The sequence below is a fragment of the Vitis vinifera genome, chromosome 8 (assembly GCF_030704535.1).
Source record: "Vitis vinifera cultivar Pinot Noir 40024 chromosome 8, ASM3070453v1".
Lineage (NCBI taxonomy): Eukaryota > Viridiplantae > Streptophyta > Magnoliopsida > Vitales > Vitaceae > Vitis > Vitis vinifera.
The window spans coordinates 1,532,547-1,552,593 of NC_081812.1; the positions used below are offsets into that span (position 1 = coordinate 1,532,547).

The following is a 20,047-nucleotide window of genomic DNA, read 5'->3' on the forward strand; positions in this document are numbered from 1 at the left end:
TGTGTTAGCCTCTGGAAGAAGACTTCAAATCCAGTACATGGTTGATGACAGAATTAATGAAGGAAACTGTTGAATAAGCCATAGTAACCACAGTAACTGTCATTAATGAACTTAAAATAGTTCATAGAATTGCATGTCAAATAAGGAGATTATATTTAGGAACGAGTACAAATCTATGACAATAAATGTAACCTTGATTCAATAATTAAAACCAACTAAGCCATGAATTCATTTTTCAAAACTGTCAGAACATAGATGGAGTAAAAATAGATGAGGCAGTTGATAAAACTTTCTAGTTGTCTCAATAAGTTGGACTTCTGAAAAGCACAACGAACTATTAATTTAACAGCTTAATTAAGACAAAATGATTTTAATAGATGTATTTCTATATATTAAATAAGAAGAAAAATATAAATAGTTGAAATTTTGATGGTCCCTATCATTGGAGAAAGTATTGGATCTGCAGGAGTTACAGTTGGAAAAATTGCTGCTAGCAGCAATCTTGGGGTAGGTGGAAGTAGTGGCAAATCAGTGCCTTGACATGCCAGCTGTGTCCTGATAAAGATACTACTGATGGACCAGGACCAGTTATTTTCTGATACTCTTGCTACATTTTTAATGTCTTTGAACCTTTTCCTTGGTGGTAGTTGTAACTACCAGTATCAAACCTAACAGAAAAAGGAAAAAAACAAAAACCTACCAGTCTAATTGAAACCTACCTTGAAGAACAGTCTTTTACTATCTTTACTATGGTTGACTTGTTCCCTTATTGGAATTTGTTTCTTTCTTTTCCATGGTAAATATAATTTTTTACAGCTTCTATATATTCAGTGGTCCATCATATATTTCCTTTTGTGAAATGAAGAGTAATTATGGATTGTATTTGTTTGTAGAATCACTTGTAAGTTTGTTTGAAAATGCTAACTTCATTGATTATTTTGTATTTTTTTCCATATGTTTACTATTATTGAATTTGAATGATAATCTTGCTACTAATAAAATCATGCGCATTACTGCTAAGAAGTTTGTGTCAAAGTTGAAGACTGATATTTCTTTGTTTCTTTTTTTGTTTTGTTTTTGTGTATTTTCTTTGTTACTATCTACTCTATGGCTTATAATTCCCTTTGTTACCATATCTGTCCCTTTATGTCCTCATCTGTCAGTTTCTTCTTTTATTATTTTCTTATCTTTTCACTTGACATCCTCACAATGCTTGATACAAGCTCACCTTCTGTTGTGCCTTCTGCTCCCCAGTATTTCAAGGAGGAGGTTACAGGACTCAACTCATTAAGCTTCTTTCCACAGTCTTTGAGTTGAACCAATAATCTAATAGAGGTGAGAAGGACATGTTCTGTGAGCTAGACTATAGTTCAAATAAATTTGATATTGCTAAGATATCTATTGCAAGAGTCTGTTACAAGTTCTTCCTTACTTTTGGTTTTCTAATAAGCAGAAACCATAAGAAAAGGACACTGAGTTGCTTATTCTTGTTAGATTGATGGAAGAAAATGTGTTCAAAATCATATTCTTAAATGACCCAGATGATATATACAGTTCTTGAATGTCACTAGGTGAGATTTGATTCTATGTGCATGGATTGAAATTGTATAAATGCCCAAGTTTGTATTGTATGAATGCCTTCTCATTCGTAAGTTGCACCTGTTCTGTTTGTATAAATAACAACTTTTTGTCTGTCTTATTTTTTTTATTAGTGAGCTTTGAGAATTTCTTTTAACTACTTTCTTAAAAATCATGATGTGTGGATGATATATTGATGTAGAAATAAATAAGATAACAGAAAGCTATGAATATACAGACAACTTTATCTTTCTTTACTTGATTTTCTTTTGTTTTTTTGTTTTTTTTTAATTCTTATCTTTTTAGTAGTTTCCCACAAGGAATTTAAGTTTTTTTTCAACAACTCTAAAGAAATGGGAGATGATGGAATGAATTTTATGATTTCTAAATGGTAGACGAGAGTGTTGGAAAAATTTGAACTTTAGAGTTGATTATTTGTTGTCTGTCAAAATCTTTTTGAACTTTAGAATTCCAGCTCATTATAGTGCTTCTGAACTCAACATCTATTGGTTGCATTTAACAAGAGTGTTCTATGATGTTGTTTTTTTAAGTGAATCAACGTGATAGAGACTCTATGATGAAGCACCCCCTAGAACTTTTCTGATGACAACTTTACAATGAGGTTGTAGAATTTTGGAACAAATGCATTTTGATGATTCTAAGAAAAAAGCACCAATGTTGCATCCTTCATGCATATTATATATCTAGAATTTAAAACTTTACTAACTAGAACATTAAAGCTCAGCTATATCCTTATTCTTCCTTTTGTCCTCTTTCTATGACAGGATTATGGATAACCATATCAATGAGAGGCTTCTGAATTCAGAAGCAGAAGGTACAAGTTTGAAAGAGAGGATTTGGGTAGAATCAAAGAAGTTGTGGAGGATTTCTTTTCCTTCTGTATTATTTAGAGTGACATCATTTGGAATGTTGGTTGTGTCACAGTCATTTATTGGTGAAATTAGTGCAGTTGACCTTGCTGCATATGCACTTATGCAAACCATCCTTGTACGTTTTGCGAATGGTGTTATGGTAAGCTCTGTTTATACTTTATAATCCTTTTCCTTGTAACATAATCACAAGTCAGTAGCTTATTCTTTTGATTTCATTTTTTGCATGCTATTACAAGTAGCATCCTAGAACTTAAATACTGCTGGATAAGGCATCATGTTTTTTTTTTATATCGTTAATTATATGAATGGAATGATATATTTCACAAATAAGTGCCTCTATAAAGTTTGCTCTCATTCTATTTCCATTTTGTAAATTGAAGTTAGATTCCAAAATCTGTCTGAAATTTTATCTATTCTGTACTCTTCTAAATTATGCAAAGTATAATATGATCTTGTAGATGGCAAATAAGTCAGGGAATTTGACAAAGGGAAATAAATTGAAACAATTTTGAGCAGAGCCTAAGATGTAGGGTCTTTAATCACCTTAATTAAGCCAATTCACTTAAATTTAAAGCTTCTAACCTCCTAAATTTTTATCATTGTTAAATTTAAAGTTGACTTTATAAAGAAAATTTGAACCCCATTTGACTGGTTTTGATCTCACTGCATTTAACATCTTATTAGAGGTAGCAAAATGAATTAAAAATGATATAATTTATAATTCCCAGAGCATTATGTGGATTAGGCGAACAATTCATTTATTTGTACTAGAAAATGGCCGGCCTGTATGCAAATCCTGTACTTTGAAACCTTAGGCACAATGATACTCTAAAGGATGTAGGTGAGAGAAAAACTTCCAATCTGAAGGATCTTAGTCTCTTTGATCATCTTGAGGGGTCAGTTCTTTTGATGTGTAATCTTAGAGCCCTTAGAATTTCTAAGAAAGTGAAGTTAGAAGAGATCTTGTTGAGAGAGGAAGATGTTGGAGGCTAAATTCCCAAGTGAAATGGTTAAGGGAAGGGGATTGCAATTACAAGTTCCCAAGGGTTGCCAGTGGTAAAAATAAAAAAAGTTGATTAAGTTCATCCAGGTGGCACATGGGCTTGTGTCAATTGATTGACAATGTAACTTTGAGGGAATTTCAAGTTTTGCCTCCACCTTTATAAAGTAGGAATGTTAAGAATTAGAGGATTATATGTTTAGGTTAGTGTTTCTTTGTTTACATGGATTCAAAAATGTGGTTGGAGTGCCTTTCTCCAAGAAGGAAATTTTTGATGTATTTTAGCTGTACAAGGAGAAAACTTTGGGTTCTACTGACTTTCCCTCAGCATCTTACCAACATTGTTGGTCAACTATGGGAAAGGAAATGCTGAAAGTATTTCTAGAATTTTATGATAGTGGAGTCAACAAAAAACCTCTTCTATTGGTATGAAAGATTTTAGACCCATTAGCTTGTACAATTTGTTCTTTTAATAACCATGTGCCATAATGTACACAACCACTTTCCTAAAAAATCTTTACTCCTCACTAAAATCTTCTCAAGGCTTAATTGGACTTTTCATTTTACCTTTCACATCTTATCCCCTTGTCATACGATCTCACTTTTGCTCCCTAACATCCACGCATAGCAAGTTCTATTGCATTCTTTTTTTTTGATGGGTAAGTTCTATTGGATTCTTTGATTCCGAGATGCTACCTTTATTGTGATCTTGAAAGCTAAAAGCTAGAATTAGGATTCTGAATAATTCATTTCGGTTGATTTGATTGAGTTACAACCTATTTATACAAGTTGTATGGTGAGGGGAAGAAAAATAGGCTAAGGAAATAGAAACAAATTCCTACAATTACTCTTAACTTTCTTATCTTACCATAAATATACAGATTTAATTTGATTTTCTATTCAAATCCTATGCTTTTAGTCCATAATCAAATCAAAAGAAATATTTCATGCTTTCCAACACCTCCTCCTCGCGCTGGTGCATGGATGTTATGCATTCCTAGCTTGTCTATTAGAGGATTAAATATGATGTTTATGAGTCCTTTTGTGAAGACATCTGTTAGTTGCTATTTAGTAGACACAAAAGGAGTTACAATTTGCTTGGTCTCAATTTTCTCCTTTATGAAGTGTCTGCTCACCTCTACATGCTTAGTTATATCGTGTTGGATTGGATTGACCTAAAGACTAAAAGAATGAGTTTAGAGGTTATGAATGCCCTCTACTCTGTCTTTGGAGGAAAAAAATGGTACACAGCAACTTGCAAATAAGACACCTGAAAACATCTTCTTACCACATTTTCCACTACTTAAAAAAGAAAGGAAGACAGTGAATCTGTTGGAGAAGCCTCAACCCAACCTCTTGCTTGGCACTTACCAGCATTGCAAAACTAACTAATAACAAGCAACAGTGAATCCATAGACCTCCACAGCAGGTAAACCATTTCTAAGCAAAGCATGGTCCAAAAAATCCCATTACACATGGATGTATGCTTTTTTGAAGTCAATTTTAGATGTCACTCTCTTCTTTCTGTAGTCTAATTTTTACCTTGACCAATTTTTATCTTTATTAACTATCTTAGTGCAAACTATACAGTACCTTGATTTTTAATCCTGTCCCAGTTACTATGATACTTACCTTTGAGGTCTTGGAAAAAATATATATATTTTTTGATAGGTTGAGGTCTCGCATTCTTTTACTCAGTGTTCTGCTTTGGCTCCTTAAAGTTGGGAAGCAAATCAAGCAGGGTATTTTGACCATGAAACTCAACTCCATCGATTTATATTCATATCAGTTTTCAACTTTTGCACAGGCATTTTAGTCTTGTAAGTACTTATAAAAAACATTTTGGTAATTGACTACAAAAAGCAAATATATTTAAATATATGTTCTAGGTTTGACTTACCTTTATTATATTACCTTTGTTTTTCCTTGGGCTAGAAACAGGTGTGGCCTGCATATGTATGGACCTGGTCCAACACATCTTCAGGCCTACTGGTGCAGCATTATCCTTAGCCTTAGCGTAGTCGAAGCCAATCAATGTAAAGTCTCAATATGCTAATCTTCCAGCTAGCCTAACCAATGTTCTACCTTACCTTCAAGGTCAGCCTGAACTGTTACATGCAGTCACTTTATTTACTTGAACTTAGATGTCCACATATCTCTTACCTAGACTTGGTCCAATTACCTCAAAGTATGCATTGCAGCTCTATGGAGAGTTCTTACTTTCCGCTTTAAGTAATTCTTTCCAACCTTTTGCTCTACGTAAAGGCCTCTGTCTCGAAATCACCAAAACCTGGAATATCAAACTCATACTTCCAAAATTCTGTCTAGCAATACAAATGAGTTGCTATTAAAATTGGTGAATAGGATGTACTTTACTAACAAAAGTTGGCTATTTGGCCATTGTTTCGGTGTCATTGGTGAGGACACTAAATGGAAAACATGCGTAAAAGGGTTCCAATAGAATTGGGAACACTAGCAAGGTAACCTTACCCAACAAAGTACGTTTGGGAAAAACTTATAGAAAAGGTTATATTTAGTTCCATGTCATTTAATTGGTGCTTCATTAATAGTTAACATGGAATTGTTCACAAAGCAAGTAAAAGTTCTCATGTCATACTCATCACCATCCCAATCACCACTTCCTCCCATGCAAAAAGAGCCTCCATGAATGCAGGTTAGGATAATCTCTTTCTAAGAATTGGTGTATAGGAAAAGTAAATCACTCAAACCCCATATACCTCTCCTTTTCAGTTGTTTATAGTACCCTGCACAACCACCAATCTAGTTCAACAAAAGGAAAGAAAGAGAAGAAGTGAAACTGAAAACCTTTATTGCCTCTAATCCTAATTATATGAAGCCGTATGTCTACTGGAAAGGAGGAGATGAGCAAAAGAACGATACTCCAGCTCACCATGTTCCATGATCTTGACGAGGACTGTGGCAGCATGCCACTTAATTTTGTTCACCAAAGAACCATCTTGTAGAATTGTTGAAAAAACAGATTTATTTTTCCTTTTCTTTCCCTTTTTTTCTTTTCCTTTCTCTCAGCCTTATTGAATTTATGAGAATGTCTTTATTTGCTATCTTCTAAAATATAACATAGACTAACAATTAGCTTATGAATACACATCAGAATAAAATTCCTACCTGTTTGTTTTGCCTGTTGCAGCTAGGCTTATCAAGTGCAACCGAAACTCTTTGTGGGCAAGCATTCGGAGCAAAGCAATACCACATGATGGGTATCTACTTGCAGCGTTCATGGATTATTAACATTGTTGTTGCAACAGTTATGACCCTTGTGTTCATCTTTGCAACACCCATATTTAGATTACTTGGCCAAGAAGAGGAAATAGCAGCAGCATGTGAAAAATATTCTCTATGGTTCCTTCCCTATATCTACTATCTTCTTTTTTCCAGGAGCATCCAAATGTATTTACAAGCTCAGCTCAAGAATACAGTTATTGGATGGTTGTCTGCTTCCACATTTGTGATTCATGTGTTATTGTCCTGGATCTTTGTGAGCAAACTGCACTTAGGGACTAATGGAGCAATGGGTGCATTGACCATATCTACTTGGTTAATGGTCATTGGAATGTTCGTGTATGTCTTCGGAGGTTGGTGCCCTCAAACATGGAAAGGATTCACTATGGCTGCCTTCAGTGACCTAGTGCCCGTAATAAAGCTCTCAGTGTCTTCTGGCGTGATGCTTTGGTAACTCCTGCCCAACAAATATTTATTTGAATTGCCAAATTCTTTTTTCTTTTTTCAATAACTTCTCTTGGTATATCTATTATTTGTTTTCCTGTACAGGGGATTAGTCTTAAGGAAATACATTCATCTGATAATGATTTCAAGTAAATCCAATGAACTAATGAGACTACATAGATATAAAAGTCTACTGAAGCCACATTAAAACAGATACCAAATATGGAAATTTATATTTGCCTTCCACCTTTTACGAACTAGTGATTCGTGTAATCTAGATCCAGAAATATATGGGGTATTTTAATGACTGAACTCAGACATATGCCTGTTCAAAAGAAATTCCTTATTACCTAAGCAAATTTGGTACAGTGAGAGATTTGAATGACCAATCCGAGGAAGTATCTTAGGTGGCCCAAGTTTCTTTCTCTTTTTTGTTGTTGTTGTTGTTTTTTTTTTTTTTTTTTCTTTCTAAATCTCAAAGGGCTATTTATTTCATTGACAAGGAAATGTCAGTTGCATCATTTCCAGCTAACATAAAGTCATCAACACACAATCCAGACTATAATTGCACCACGTTTTTGCTTGATTAGAACAGTGACCTGGCTTTAGCTAAATCTAAACCTAGTCACAGCTCCATTAAACCTCTGAACCATGTTTTTCAAGATTGCTTGAGGCTATACCAAGCTTTCTTTAAATGGAAACTAGAGCAAAGGTTTCCTGATAGTCCATGCTTGAAATTTGTGCAAATTCTTTGTGTGGGAGTTTTGCTTTGCAACACTCTCAATTATACTATTTAACTTGTGTTTATTGTTAAATAACCATTTGCAACCCATAGCACTTCCTTCGTTGGAAAACCAACTGACTTCCATGTTCCACTTGTTACAAGGGCAATCATCCCTTCATGCATTGCCTTCCTCCAATGGGATAATGACAAAGATTCTGAAATAGTCCGAGGAAATGATTGATAACATACTAGAAGAAACAATATTTAGGAGACAGGAAGTTTGGTGATATGATATCAGAAATAGGTTGTTGGCATACGAAAGCACCCCCTTATGAAGGTTAATGGGAAGATCAACATCGGTACCAAGAATAGCACTGGTAGTTGTTTTTTAATGAACTGAAAAATCACACACATAAAGGTCATGGCTTTGACACAAGAAGGAGGAAACTAAAGTTATATAACCCTTGTAATAAATTAAACAAAAGCAGAAGTAAGACTAGAGGACTATATAGGTGTAATGATTGCAACTCATTGTCTCATATCCCATGCTGTTGATGAAAGAAAATGAGTTCTGTGGTAGCTTCCGTAAAAATGCTGAATAAGCCAATTGAATTGTCTTTGAAATGAGAGGACTTATACATGGGCACTAATACGCCTGTGTAAAATTCAGATGTATTTATGTATATCCACACACGCAAATGAATGCACACACATAATTGACTGAAGTCATAAACCCAATATATGTTCTTAGAACCAAAGCACATAGGAACAAATCCTAACACTAAAAGATACCCATATATAGCTGAATAATACAAAATGAACTATAGATATCATAGCTCAGTGTGATCAATCCCAGATGTCTAATAGTTGGGTGCAAAGTTCATAATATCATAAAAAAGTTGACTTAGGTTTGGCTAAAATAAATTAAAATCCCTAGTGGGTTCTATTTCAATTTTCAATGGATTCACTGAAGCGTGCGAAAGCTATGCAAGAGACATTCAACTGTTTACACTTACTGGGAAGTTTGATTGATCCTCAATATTTTCTAAAAGAAACTTTCCATTCATCTGTAGTGCTATCACATTCTTAATACATGTTCGTTAACGCTAGAGCATCACATCCTAATTCAATTTTTTATTTTCTTTAACAGCTTAGAGTTATGGTACTATTGTATTGTGCTCTTAGTGGCTGGATATCTGAAAAATGCAACAGTTGCCATATCCGCCTTCTCTATTTGGTGAGATTTTATCACATTTTTTTGTTTTAATTATGCTTGCACGTCGCTTTACTAAACCAATGCTTTTAATTTTACGACTTTGCAGTCTCAACATTAATTTTTGGGTATTGATGATATTCCTTGGCTTATTTGGTGGTGCAAGGTATGGCCTTTATTGGCAGAACCAATCTCCTCCTTTCTCTCTAATGATGGATCCACTTATTTCCTTTTAAAACAAATTTGTTTGTTTTTATTTGTGTAGTGTGCGGGTATCAAATGAGCTGGGAAAGGGAAATGCTGAAGCTGCAAAATTTGCTGTTAACGTTGTCGTAATTACTGGAGTTCTTATTGGATTAGTTTTCTGGATTTTGTGTTTGATCTTTGGTCGTGATATTGCGTATTTGTTTACAAGCGATGAAGAAGTAGCAGAAACTGTTACAAGTCTCTCTGTCCTCCTCGCTTTCTCACTGTTGCTTAGTAGTGTTCAGCCTGTACTCTCAGGCAAGTGCATTCTTTGTGCTATGATGACATTAGTTATTGTTTACACATTGTTTATACACATAATAGAGCTACTATAAATCTTCATCTCAATACATAAGTAATCGGCAAACATTTAACATATATAACTATTTTTCCTAAAGTATTTTTTTTAATCTTTATATTTTTCTCAACAGGGGTGGCTATAGGTGCTGGTTGGCAAGGTGTGGTCGCTTATGTCAATCTTGCATGCTACTACATTATTGGAGTTCCATTGGGAGTTTTGCTTGCTTATGCATTTGATCTTTCTGTTAGGGTAAGAAGCCAAATGTCTGAATGGAGAACTTTTGAACTTTACATTCCAGAGCATTAACATATTATATATCACATTTGGTGATTTGGCAATAAGAAGTTTAAATCTTCAGTCCCATTCAAAGAAATCTAATCTATGAACTAGGATCTGCATCTTACCTGGTTTAATATTGTTAAACAATCGTTGGGACATTAGTTCCTACATCAAGCATATTAGCATGGCATACATCATTGGCCTCTTGCACAAATTTTTAAGCTTTTGGGTCAAATTAGTAGTTTAACAAGGTACAAAAGCTTTGATTAGCTGGTGGTCTCCAGTTTGACTCTATCTATTTATTTATGATCCGTGATCTATGATTTAGCTATCCATATATGGGTAGGTGCTGATGCATCATGAGGATGGGATGATAAGTTTGTAGGGCTTGTATGCTTCTTCCTTTCACATTTTTTGGTATTTATACAGAATTTTTTCTTGGGTTTTACAGGGTATGTGGATTGGACTGATGGGTGGATTGATAATGCAAACACTTGCACTTATCTATATCACATGCAGAACTGATTGGAGTGAGCAGGTAGATAAAAGAGACAATTTAATTGTATAGTAAAGATGCAATTATAGAACCAGTGAACCAATGTTTGTCATTTGCCTTTATGGTTTTGATTAAATGTAGAAGAATATAATTTTTCTAGTAATTGAAGGGCCATGTACTCTTTAATAACAAATAGTGGCTTCTTCTTACAGGTTAAGAAGGCTTCCGAACGTATCAATAGGTGGTCCATGAACTCTTCTCAGGAATCCAACCAGAGCTCTTCCCAAGCTTGAAGAGAACGAATTTTGTTAACTGGGTAAACATTGTAGGCCTATTTCTTAATGGCTTTAGGAAAACTGGTAGTTCAACATGGTATTGGAGCTATGACTAACTTGAAGTCTCAAGTTCAAGTCTCTCCTACAATTGATTTGTCTCTCCATGTGCAGGTCCATTTCCAATCAGACAATATCACGACTTTCTCCTCAGAATATGGAGGAAGAAGAAATGGATCAAATGAGGAGATTCTTGCGTTTAGGAATAAAAGTAGAAGCGGAACCAACAACTATTGCTGTGGAATTGAACTTTGCATGTCAGAATTGTATTTTAAAAATGCATTTCTTGTTTAAAAATGATAATTTTGTCACTTTTAAATTATCATTTTTTAAAAATATAATTAAATAAAAATTTTGCTTTTCGTATTGTATTTGAGGAAAAGTATGGGTCTTGGAGTTTCTCCTGTTTGGAAGTGTGCAATCCAAGCATTCTTAAAGATCATGTTTGACCTTCAAACATTGCTTTCAATCTATTATTTAAGAAGCTCTCTTGGATTAACTTCAATGAAGTTTGCATATTAGCTTGTATGTAGGGAATGTGACTTAAGTTTTGGTTTGATATCGATATTTCTATGTTTTTGTTTGATAGCTTTTAATATCTAATTAAGGCCTAGTTATATGGTGACCACTAAGAGGGGCATACGAAAAAGAATTTTCGTGTTTAGAAAGGGAACATAAGAGGCAAAGTCTAAAAAAAAAAAAGTGATAAGAACGTTACAACATTTGTATTCACAAGTGATGAAGTTTTGGTACTCTCATATGAGTGCTTGCATGTAGGTGGCCAAGGAGTCGAGTGGATTGTAGATGGTACTACTGCTTTTTACTGTTTTCTAATTATAGAGCTAGAGATTTTGGCACGGTTAAGATGAGAAGTTCTAGTCACTCTAAGATTGTGGACATGAGAGATATGTGTCTTGAGATCAATGTTGCATGTAGGTTGGCACTAAGGGACATGAGGCATGTACCAGATTTGCGCCTTAATTTGATATTTGGTTTTGCACTAAGTAAGGGCTCATTGATTGCTGCTAAAGGGAATGTATGCTAGACTTTTTATAAGACCCAAGGAAAAGTGTGTAAGGATGAATTGTATGCTGCAAATGGTGCCTCATTGAATTTTTTTTTTTTTTTGATAACCTTGGATGTCCGGGCCAACTTACGAGCATTTCGATTAATCCCACGGGGTCCTGAAGTTAACGACTGGGTAAAACCTCCAATGACCTTGAGAGGACTCGAACTGATGACCATTGGGGAGCAAACCTAAGATCGGACCAATTGAGTTACCCCTTAGGGTTTTCAATTATGACATAAGAAGGGATTGCAATTTTTGGCAAGGAAGCCCTTAATCCCCTTGGCAAAAAATGGATCTTTATCTCTATGCCATTATTATTAGAGAGTTTTTTTTTTTTTTCTTCAATAGTAGCTCTACAAGAAAGTTTGAAAAGTTGGAGCTTAGCTTAGATATTTTAGCCTCATGGATGTGGAAACTCTGAAAGGAAATATATACATTGATGATGCTACTAGAAACATATGGGTTCCATGCCATGGTTGAGTTCAAATGATCAAGCCTCTTAGCTTTTTCAGTAGTCCCATGCCATGGTTGAAAGAGAGAGTAGGATAAAGGTGAAATATCTAAGATAAAAACTGACTCTATCTGACACCTCCAATCCACCTCATTCAATAAAATAAATGAGAGAGAATCAAAATGTGGTACTCATTCAATTTCTTAACATTCATAATTTCATATCTCTGCATCATTCTAACAAAGAAAAAAAAGCTGTTGGAGAATCAAACTTAATTGAAATAAAGTGTACCTCAAAGTTACAGGACTTCTCCCTACTCTCCACTGACCCTCTGTGCAACCTTGGATTTTGTTCCTGATTCTGCCTCTAAACAAATGATGAAGGGAAAACATGGGGAAATGGTGGGGAAGAAGAGGTAGATGGCTGATGTTGACATGATTTTAATATATTTCATGGATGGTTACGACTGTCCTTCCTCTCTCTGTTTGGTGTAGAGTGGCAGCTACAACCACCCACAAATGCACATGCTTCAACCCTCCATCTTTTTGGGTTTTTATTATTATTATTTTTCTAATTAAATATGGCATTAAACCAAAAAAGTTATCGGGATATGAAATCATTAGACCGAAAAAGTTATCAGGTTATAAGTTCAAGGTTGTTGATTATGGAACCAATTGTCTTCAATTTGTAATAATGTCATTTATATTAAAAAAAAATTATAAAAAATAAAATTAATATTTTACTTCGATATTAAATAATTTGGTTTGGTGGTAAAGAAAAAGATATTAAGAAAAAAATGGAAAAATATTTATATGTTTTTCAAGCTATTTTCCTTCAAAGATATTTGATGAAAATGTTAAAAGAGTGTGTTATTTAATTTATTTTTCTTTAATATTTTTCATGAAAAATTGAATAGGAGAAAAATATATATTTTTCTCTTAACATACAAAGATTATATTTGGTTCTCGAAAAATTTAATATTTTTGAAAGGTTTTGTCACCTTTGCTTACACTTAAAAAGTTTGTATTAATGAATTTTTTGTTCTTAAAAAAATTCACATACAAAGGTTATGTTTGGTTGTAGGAAAATTTGAAGAAAGATATGAAAAAAAAAGTGGTGAAAATAGAAAATAGAAAAACAAGGAAAATGTAAAAACACAAAATAATGGATTTAAAGTTAATAAATTATTTTTATATATTTATTCAAATATTTCATTTATTTTCTCTCTTCGATACAAAGATTAAATAACTTAAAAATATATAAATTTTCAACTAATTTTAATTATATTTTTTTAGTAAAATAAATTTTAAAAAAATCATTTTTCTTTAATAATTTTTTTCTTAATACTTTCTTAAAACTAAACATAATATAATAGAACATATATTATTCATTGACTAGAAATTACCTTTTAAATCAACGCATTTAGAATTTTAGAGAAAAGTTAAATAAGTGAAATAAGTTCGAAGTAGGATATGAAGATGAGTTATCGACTTTAAATTTTATTTGTATTTGTATTTTTTATTTTTCCTTTCATTCTATTTTCTTATCTTTATCTTCTTTCCCTCACATTTTCCCTCAAAATTTTCAGGAACCAATCATAGCCTTAGATTTAATTATATCGGGACTAAGTTAATACCTTCCAAACTGTCAATCATATACATTGCTCAACCTTTGAAAGAAATGAGATAGCAGGTCAAGTGGGCTAGTCCAGCCCGCCCCAGCCTATCAGCCCTCTGGATGACAACCACGCCAAGCGGGGCCTAATGTCACGGACTTAGTCGTTCACTAAGCTCGTGCGGCACTTAGGCAAGTCAAGACGCTTGATCTTGCTAAGTCAGCCTTGATCCCCAATGCTTAGCTTGCTTGGCTAAGACACTCGCGACTCGAAAGCTTAAGAGCTTAGTAGGCAACTCTTTAAAGAATGGAAGCTTTATTATCTCAAGAAAGCCTTTACAAGTGCTTGGATGCTCACTTACTTGGTGCCTTGGCCAAATGAGGCCCTCACCTATTTATAGGCACCAATGGAACTCTCTAGAACCTTGGAGGGTTCCTTACAATTCATGAATATTCTAGAATGTCCTACACTATTCTAGAATATTCAAGAGACTTCTAGAATGTCCTACACTATTCTAGAATATTCAAGAGACTTCTAGATTTCTCTAGAAAGCTTTGGACCCTTCTCATGCCTTCTACCATAGTGTAGAGTTGTGTGGACTTCTCTACGCATTTCTAGAACCTTCCACACTCTTCCCACTAGTGGCTAAGTGTGGATGTCTCCAAGGGTCTCTAGAAGCTTCTCACCTCCTATATAAGCCATGGGGAGGGTCATTTGAAGCATCTTGTGACACTCTCCCCCACCTAAGCCGTCGACGTCCTCGTCGTTGCCTCATTCTGAAACTTCTCGATGTGTTTCCAGAATTTTCTCAAGGCATCCGCATGTTTCCAGCTTACCTGCCTCTTAGGTAGTCCTTTCCATCGGACTAGATACTCTATCACAGGAGGGACCCCTTGTCTCCTGGTGACCCGTTCAGCCAGGATATTCTTCACCTCCTTCTCCCGTGAGGCTTCAGATGGATGCAGACCCGTGCGTTTCCGATGCTTAGAGTGTTGCTTCCTCTTACCCATTGAGTTCACCTTTCCCTTAGTGACCTCTTCCATGTGTGTGCGGGCTACCTCAGCTCGCTCTCCTTTTTCCTCCTTTACTTGCACCCCTGCTAATAAGGAGGTCTCAGGCGTACTAGGCTTCGGGTTGAATTGGAGGGCACCTAGTAGCTGCATTGAGCCCATATGTGCTTCGTCCTCCTGCTCCCTCTCCTCGATCATGGCACTGAGCGCCTTCCGCTTTGGACAATCCCGTGCCCAATGTGGACCGTCACACAGGAAGCATTTGATTTTAGGCGTAAACTCCCTCCTTTCCGCCTTATCCCTTCCTTCTCGGACGTTAGAGGTCTTGCTTGATCCCTTTTTAGGAGCATTGTGGTCCCTTGGAACCTCGTCTCCCCCACCCATGGCGTGGCTATCCTCTAAAGACTCATCCTTGGAGGAGTCTCCCCTCTTATAATCCGTTAAAGATTCTGCTATTGCCATAGCAGTGGCTAAGTCTTGAACGCCTCGGCGCCTTAATTCCTGCTCGGCCCACCCTTGCAGGTTGTCCATGAAGTTGAATAGCAACTCCTCCTGAGTCATGTTAGGAATCTCAAGCATGAGCGAAGAGAATTCCTTGACATAGTCGCGTATTGAGCCTGTGTGCTTAAGACGCCGCATGTTTTTCCTAGCCAGGTAAGCCACGTCCTCCGGGTAGAACTGCCTCTTGATCTCCCTCCTGAAGTCCTCCCACGTCCCTATGGTGCAAATGTCTTTCTCCATATCGGCAAACCTTTGACGCCACCATAGAGTAGCTGTGTCAGTAAGGTAGAGGGTCGCAGTTCTCACCTTAGCCGCCTCATCCGTCAATGCGATAGCTTCGAAGTATCGCTCCATATGCCATAAGAAGTTATCCAACTCCTTGGCATCCCGCTTGCCACTAAACCTATGTGGCTTCGGCACCTCCACCCTAGATGCCTCCTGTGTGGCCATGACCCGTGCCGACACAGCAACCTTGTAGATGGCCAACTCTTACCTCACCTCCTGGTCTCGGGCTTCCATGCGCGCAGCCAAGGCCTCCATCCTTGACTCCATGCTAGCAAGCATGCTTAAGACCTTTCCTTGGAAGGACACAAACTCCTCGTGCGACACTGGTTGAACCTGTGAGATTAACACCCCCTCGCGAAGGTCTTGGATCTGCTCCCTTAGATCCTCTAAGCCCTTCTCCATGCCTTGCTCGATCAAGTCCAACCCCTCCCGAGTGTCCGCCTCCACCTTGGCTAACCTTGCCTCCATGTTGGCTAAGGCGTCACGAGACTTATCCTTCCTGTCCCTGCCCCGTGCAGTAGGCTCGATCTCCCTCCCACGGGTTTGCTCACTAGTCTCCTCCACATTGGAACCCGACATGCTTCCTTTGGTATGCCCACCTCGTAACCGCGCTCTGATACCACTTGTCACGGACTTAGTCGTTCACTAAGCTCGTGCGGCACTTAGGCAAGTCAAGACGCTTGATCTTGCTAAGTCAGCCTTGATCCCCAATGCTTAGCTTGCTCGGCTAAGACACTCGCGACTCGAAAGCTTAAGAGCTTAGTAGGCAACTCTTTAAAGAATGGAAGCTTTATTATCTCAAGAAAGCCTTTACAAGTGCTTGGATGCTCACTTGCTTGGTGCCTTGGCCAAATGAGACCCTCACCTATTTATAGGCACCAATGGAACTCTCTAGAACCTTGGAGGGTTCCTTACAATTCATGAATATTCTAGAATGTCCTACACTATTCTAGAATATTCAAGAGACTTCTAGATTTCTCTAGAAAGCTTTGGACCCTTCTCATGCCTTCTACCATAGTGTAGAGTTGTGTGGACTTCTCTACGCATTTCTAGAACCTTCCACACTCTTCCCACTAGTGGCTAAGTGTGGATGTCTCCAAGGGTCTCTAGAAGCTTCTCACCTCCTATATAAGCCATGGGGAGGGTCATTTGAAGCATCTTGTGACACTAAGCTGGGCCACAAAGTCCACTTTGCACCTGTAGGAGGAACAAGTAAGCCCACAAAGAAAGGAAGTGCCTTGGAAAACTAGAGCCACGAGGCAAACTTGGAAGGCAACAAAGCATATAAAGTAGTAGCCATGGCCTAGTAGACTAGGTGAGAGGAGAGACTGAAGAGACAACAGTAGGAATGGGGGTGATGACTAGAAGTAGAAAACCGAGACTATTTAAAAGTAACTATGCATTACTTTCTTGCAAACAACTCAATGATCTCATCCTAGATTGTTTTGAAATATTTTCAACTAATGTTAGGATAAGTAAATCCTAGATCTAGCTAACTAGGGTTGTTTCTTCTCTTGTTGCCTACTTTGGGCTAATGATGTTGTTGATCAATTGAAAAAAAGACTAGTAAAGCAAATAGTTTCTTTTGTAGGAGATCTTTTTACCCTCCTTGAGTTGTACATTGTTATGATTTTTTGTTAGAAATATTGATATGAAAGGGATAAGATAATTTGCACATTTAGAAAAATGACCTCAACTCATTGAAAATTATAAATATAACCTAAGGCCTACTTGGTAATTATTTTTATGAACAATTTTGAAAAACAATTTTTTATAATAGTTTTTTTAAAACTGTTCTATGAGGTTTTATAAAATAGATGTTTGTTTAGGAATTTGAAATGTTTTCTATATTTTTAAATATGTTTTTAAAAGAACTTTTATATGCAGAACTTTGTTTTTAATCATTCTTCATATTTATATAATTATTTTTAGAAAATAATTGAAAACAATTAAAAAATGTTTTTCCAAAAAAAAATAAAATCATATTTTCTATTTTTTATAACATAAAACAATTTTCTATTTTTTGATTGCTAAACATGTCTTTTATTTGTGTGTGTTTTTGTTTTGAAAAATAGAAAACTGTTTTTGAAAACAATTACCAAACACACCCTTAGTATCCCATACTTTTTTTTTTTTCTTTTTTCTCCAAAAAGTGCTTGGATCATAGATGTTATAAAAAAATTTGATGAAGGTTATTTCTATTAAAAAAAGATTATATTTCACACTAATAAAAGATTCCCCTCACACTCTTGTTTTCTCCTTGATAGTATATTCTTGCTCATCTCTTCTTTTGTTACTTGCGAATGAACAAAATATTGAGGAATTGTCCATACGTAAAATCAAAATTATTGATACGGACCACCTTTTTATAATCGAAATAAAGTGAATTTTCTTTTGATTTGGTTTACTAATTACTTTTTGATTTCTTTCATTATTGAAAATGTATTTATCAATAATTTTTTTTGTTGATTCAATAAAAAATTGTGCATTGCTTCTGGGAATATTAATGAGACATAGAAGAATATCTATGTATATCCTTTCAATGAAATTTTTTATAAAATAATGTAATTTGCGAATTAATCGAGAATTCCTTCTTTTTAATATTTGCCAAATACTTTTTTGTGATTCTAATCTTTTAGCATTATAACTAGCTTTGTTAGGGCTAATATTTGTCTCTGAAGTTAGAAAGAGTTTTTTCTTGTCTTTTATATTTTTTTCTATTTTTTTCGAAATCATATGTATATAAATCCATATTATCTTTTTGTAACTTACTTTATTAGTTCATCAATAAATTATTGAAACCAATAAATATAGGCCTACCTGCCATCCACACCAAAATAAATGGAGTTTTCCGAAAAAACCTACTTCCATCAGTGCAAATACAATCACCTAAATTTAAGATGATAAATAATTCCCCATTGGCAAAAGGGTTATCCATTAAGCGGAGAAAATCAACAGAAAGATTAGACTCACGAATCACTATAAATACAAGAAGTCGAGTAAGTGGATTGGTCCGAGTGGAGAGAAAAAAAAAGGATTGAACTTAAAATCTTTTCTGCTTATTGAGCGTGTTATCCCATTTTTAAATTAATTTATTATGCAGCAGCAAATGCTAAGCACAATATGGGTTTGAACGAAGAATATTTAGTCATTACTAAAGCCACAGTCAACGAGGGTACTACCGTGAAAAAATTGAAACCTCGAGCTCAAGTAGTTATCCGATAAAAAGACCCACTTGTCATATAACTATTGTATTGAAAGATACAAGCTTATATAAAAAATATGTCGTAGAAAACTCTATCAGGTGTTTAAAAAAAAAACGGATTCACCCCACTTACTTTTGAAAAGTTTTCTCATCTTTGCTTGTACTTAAAAATTTCTTATTAATGAATTGTTTATTCTTAACTGGATTGGATATTAGACAACGACTGGAAATTAACTTTTAAATCCTGCAAACTTACTATTTTGAAGAATCTTAAATGAGAGCAACAAAATTTTAGAAATTATCATTGATTTAACTCAAATAATTATATGAAAATTTTGTAATAATTCCACAAATTTCTAAAATTTTATAGCAATATAGGCATGATTCAAATAAATGAAACAACTTATCAAGGAGATGATCAAGAGGAACTAAATTAATACCCTCAAAACTATCAATCATACATATTATTCAACCTTCAAAAGAAATGAAATGGGGAGATGAGATGCCATACTCCAATGGCGGAGCTAGGAATGTGCTCTAGGAGGGGCATAAATAAAAGAATTATTTCGGGTCGGGGTGGGGCAAAAATAGGGAGAGACAATGGTATATAGTGTAACAAAAAACATGTTTTCTCCTTAAACAGAAGGCCAAGGTTCAAAACCCTTATTATGATTTTAATTTTTAGGAGGGCATGTGCCCCTCAAGGGCCTTGGCTGGCTCCGCTAGTGCCATACTCAGAAGGGCCTTGGCTGGCTCTGCCAGTGGACTCAGAGCAAAATATTTTGGTGACACATTTGTGCATTTACCTCCAAACCAATTGTTATATAGACACATGAATAAACATCGAAAGAATTCAAAACTGGTCTGTGGGCCATGCAGGGTCGGGCCGTAGGTTGCTCAGCCCACTTTGCACCTCTGAGTGAAACAAGTAAGCCATCAAAGAAAGCAAGTGAGCTAGGAGAAACTTGAAGGCAAAGTAGTAGCTAGATAGTCAAGTAGGCTAGCAAGATGAGCAAGCCCACAAGGAGTCCTCTTCTTCCAAGAGGACAACAGGTGAGAGCAGAGAATGAAGAGACAACAATAGGATTGGGTGATGACAAGAAGTAGAGAACAGAGACTATCACCAAGAAAATAAACTCAAACT

General features: G+C 35.6%; 1 protein-coding gene across 2 annotated transcripts; it reads left to right on the plus strand.

Annotated features, from left to right (window-relative positions):
* Positions 1-1,151: 1,151 nt before the first annotated feature.
* On the plus strand, positions 1,152-11,272 carry LOC100262031 (protein DETOXIFICATION 24). 2 transcript variants are annotated; one of them, XM_002267795.5, is made up of 10 exons: positions 1,152-1,335; positions 2,364-2,610; positions 6,641-7,182; positions 9,051-9,137; positions 9,223-9,279; positions 9,379-9,617; positions 9,791-9,909; positions 10,391-10,477; positions 10,648-10,751; positions 10,882-11,272. In XM_002267795.5, the coding sequence occupies exons 2-9, from the start codon at positions 2,368-2,370 to the stop codon at positions 10,726-10,728; spliced, it is 1,455 nt and encodes a 484-aa protein (XP_002267831.1). In that variant the 5' UTR covers positions 1,152-1,335; positions 2,364-2,367; the 3' UTR covers positions 10,729-10,751; positions 10,882-11,272. The 2 variants fall into 2 exon arrangements, with proteins under 2 accessions (XP_002267831.1, XP_010653160.1); XM_010654858.3 differs by having other exon boundaries at positions 1,171-1,571.
* Positions 11,273-20,047: the final 8,775 nt, after the last annotated feature.

What these genes read in the sequence shown, in the direction of transcription:
- LOC100262031 (XM_002267795.5), top strand. Translation starts at nt 2,368, where the DNA reads ATGGATAACCATATCAATGAGAGGCTTCTGAATTCAGAAGCAGAAGGT. An exon ending in GTTTTGCGAATGGTGTTATG is followed by an intron (nt 2,611 to 6,640) that starts GTAAGCTCTGTT and finishes TGCCTGTTGCAG; the next exon opens with CTAGGCTTATCAAGTGCAAC. An exon ending in CATTTGATCTTTCTGTTAGG is followed by an intron (nt 9,910 to 10,390) that starts GTAAGAAGCCAA and finishes TGGGTTTTACAG; the next exon opens with GGTATGTGGATTGGACTGAT.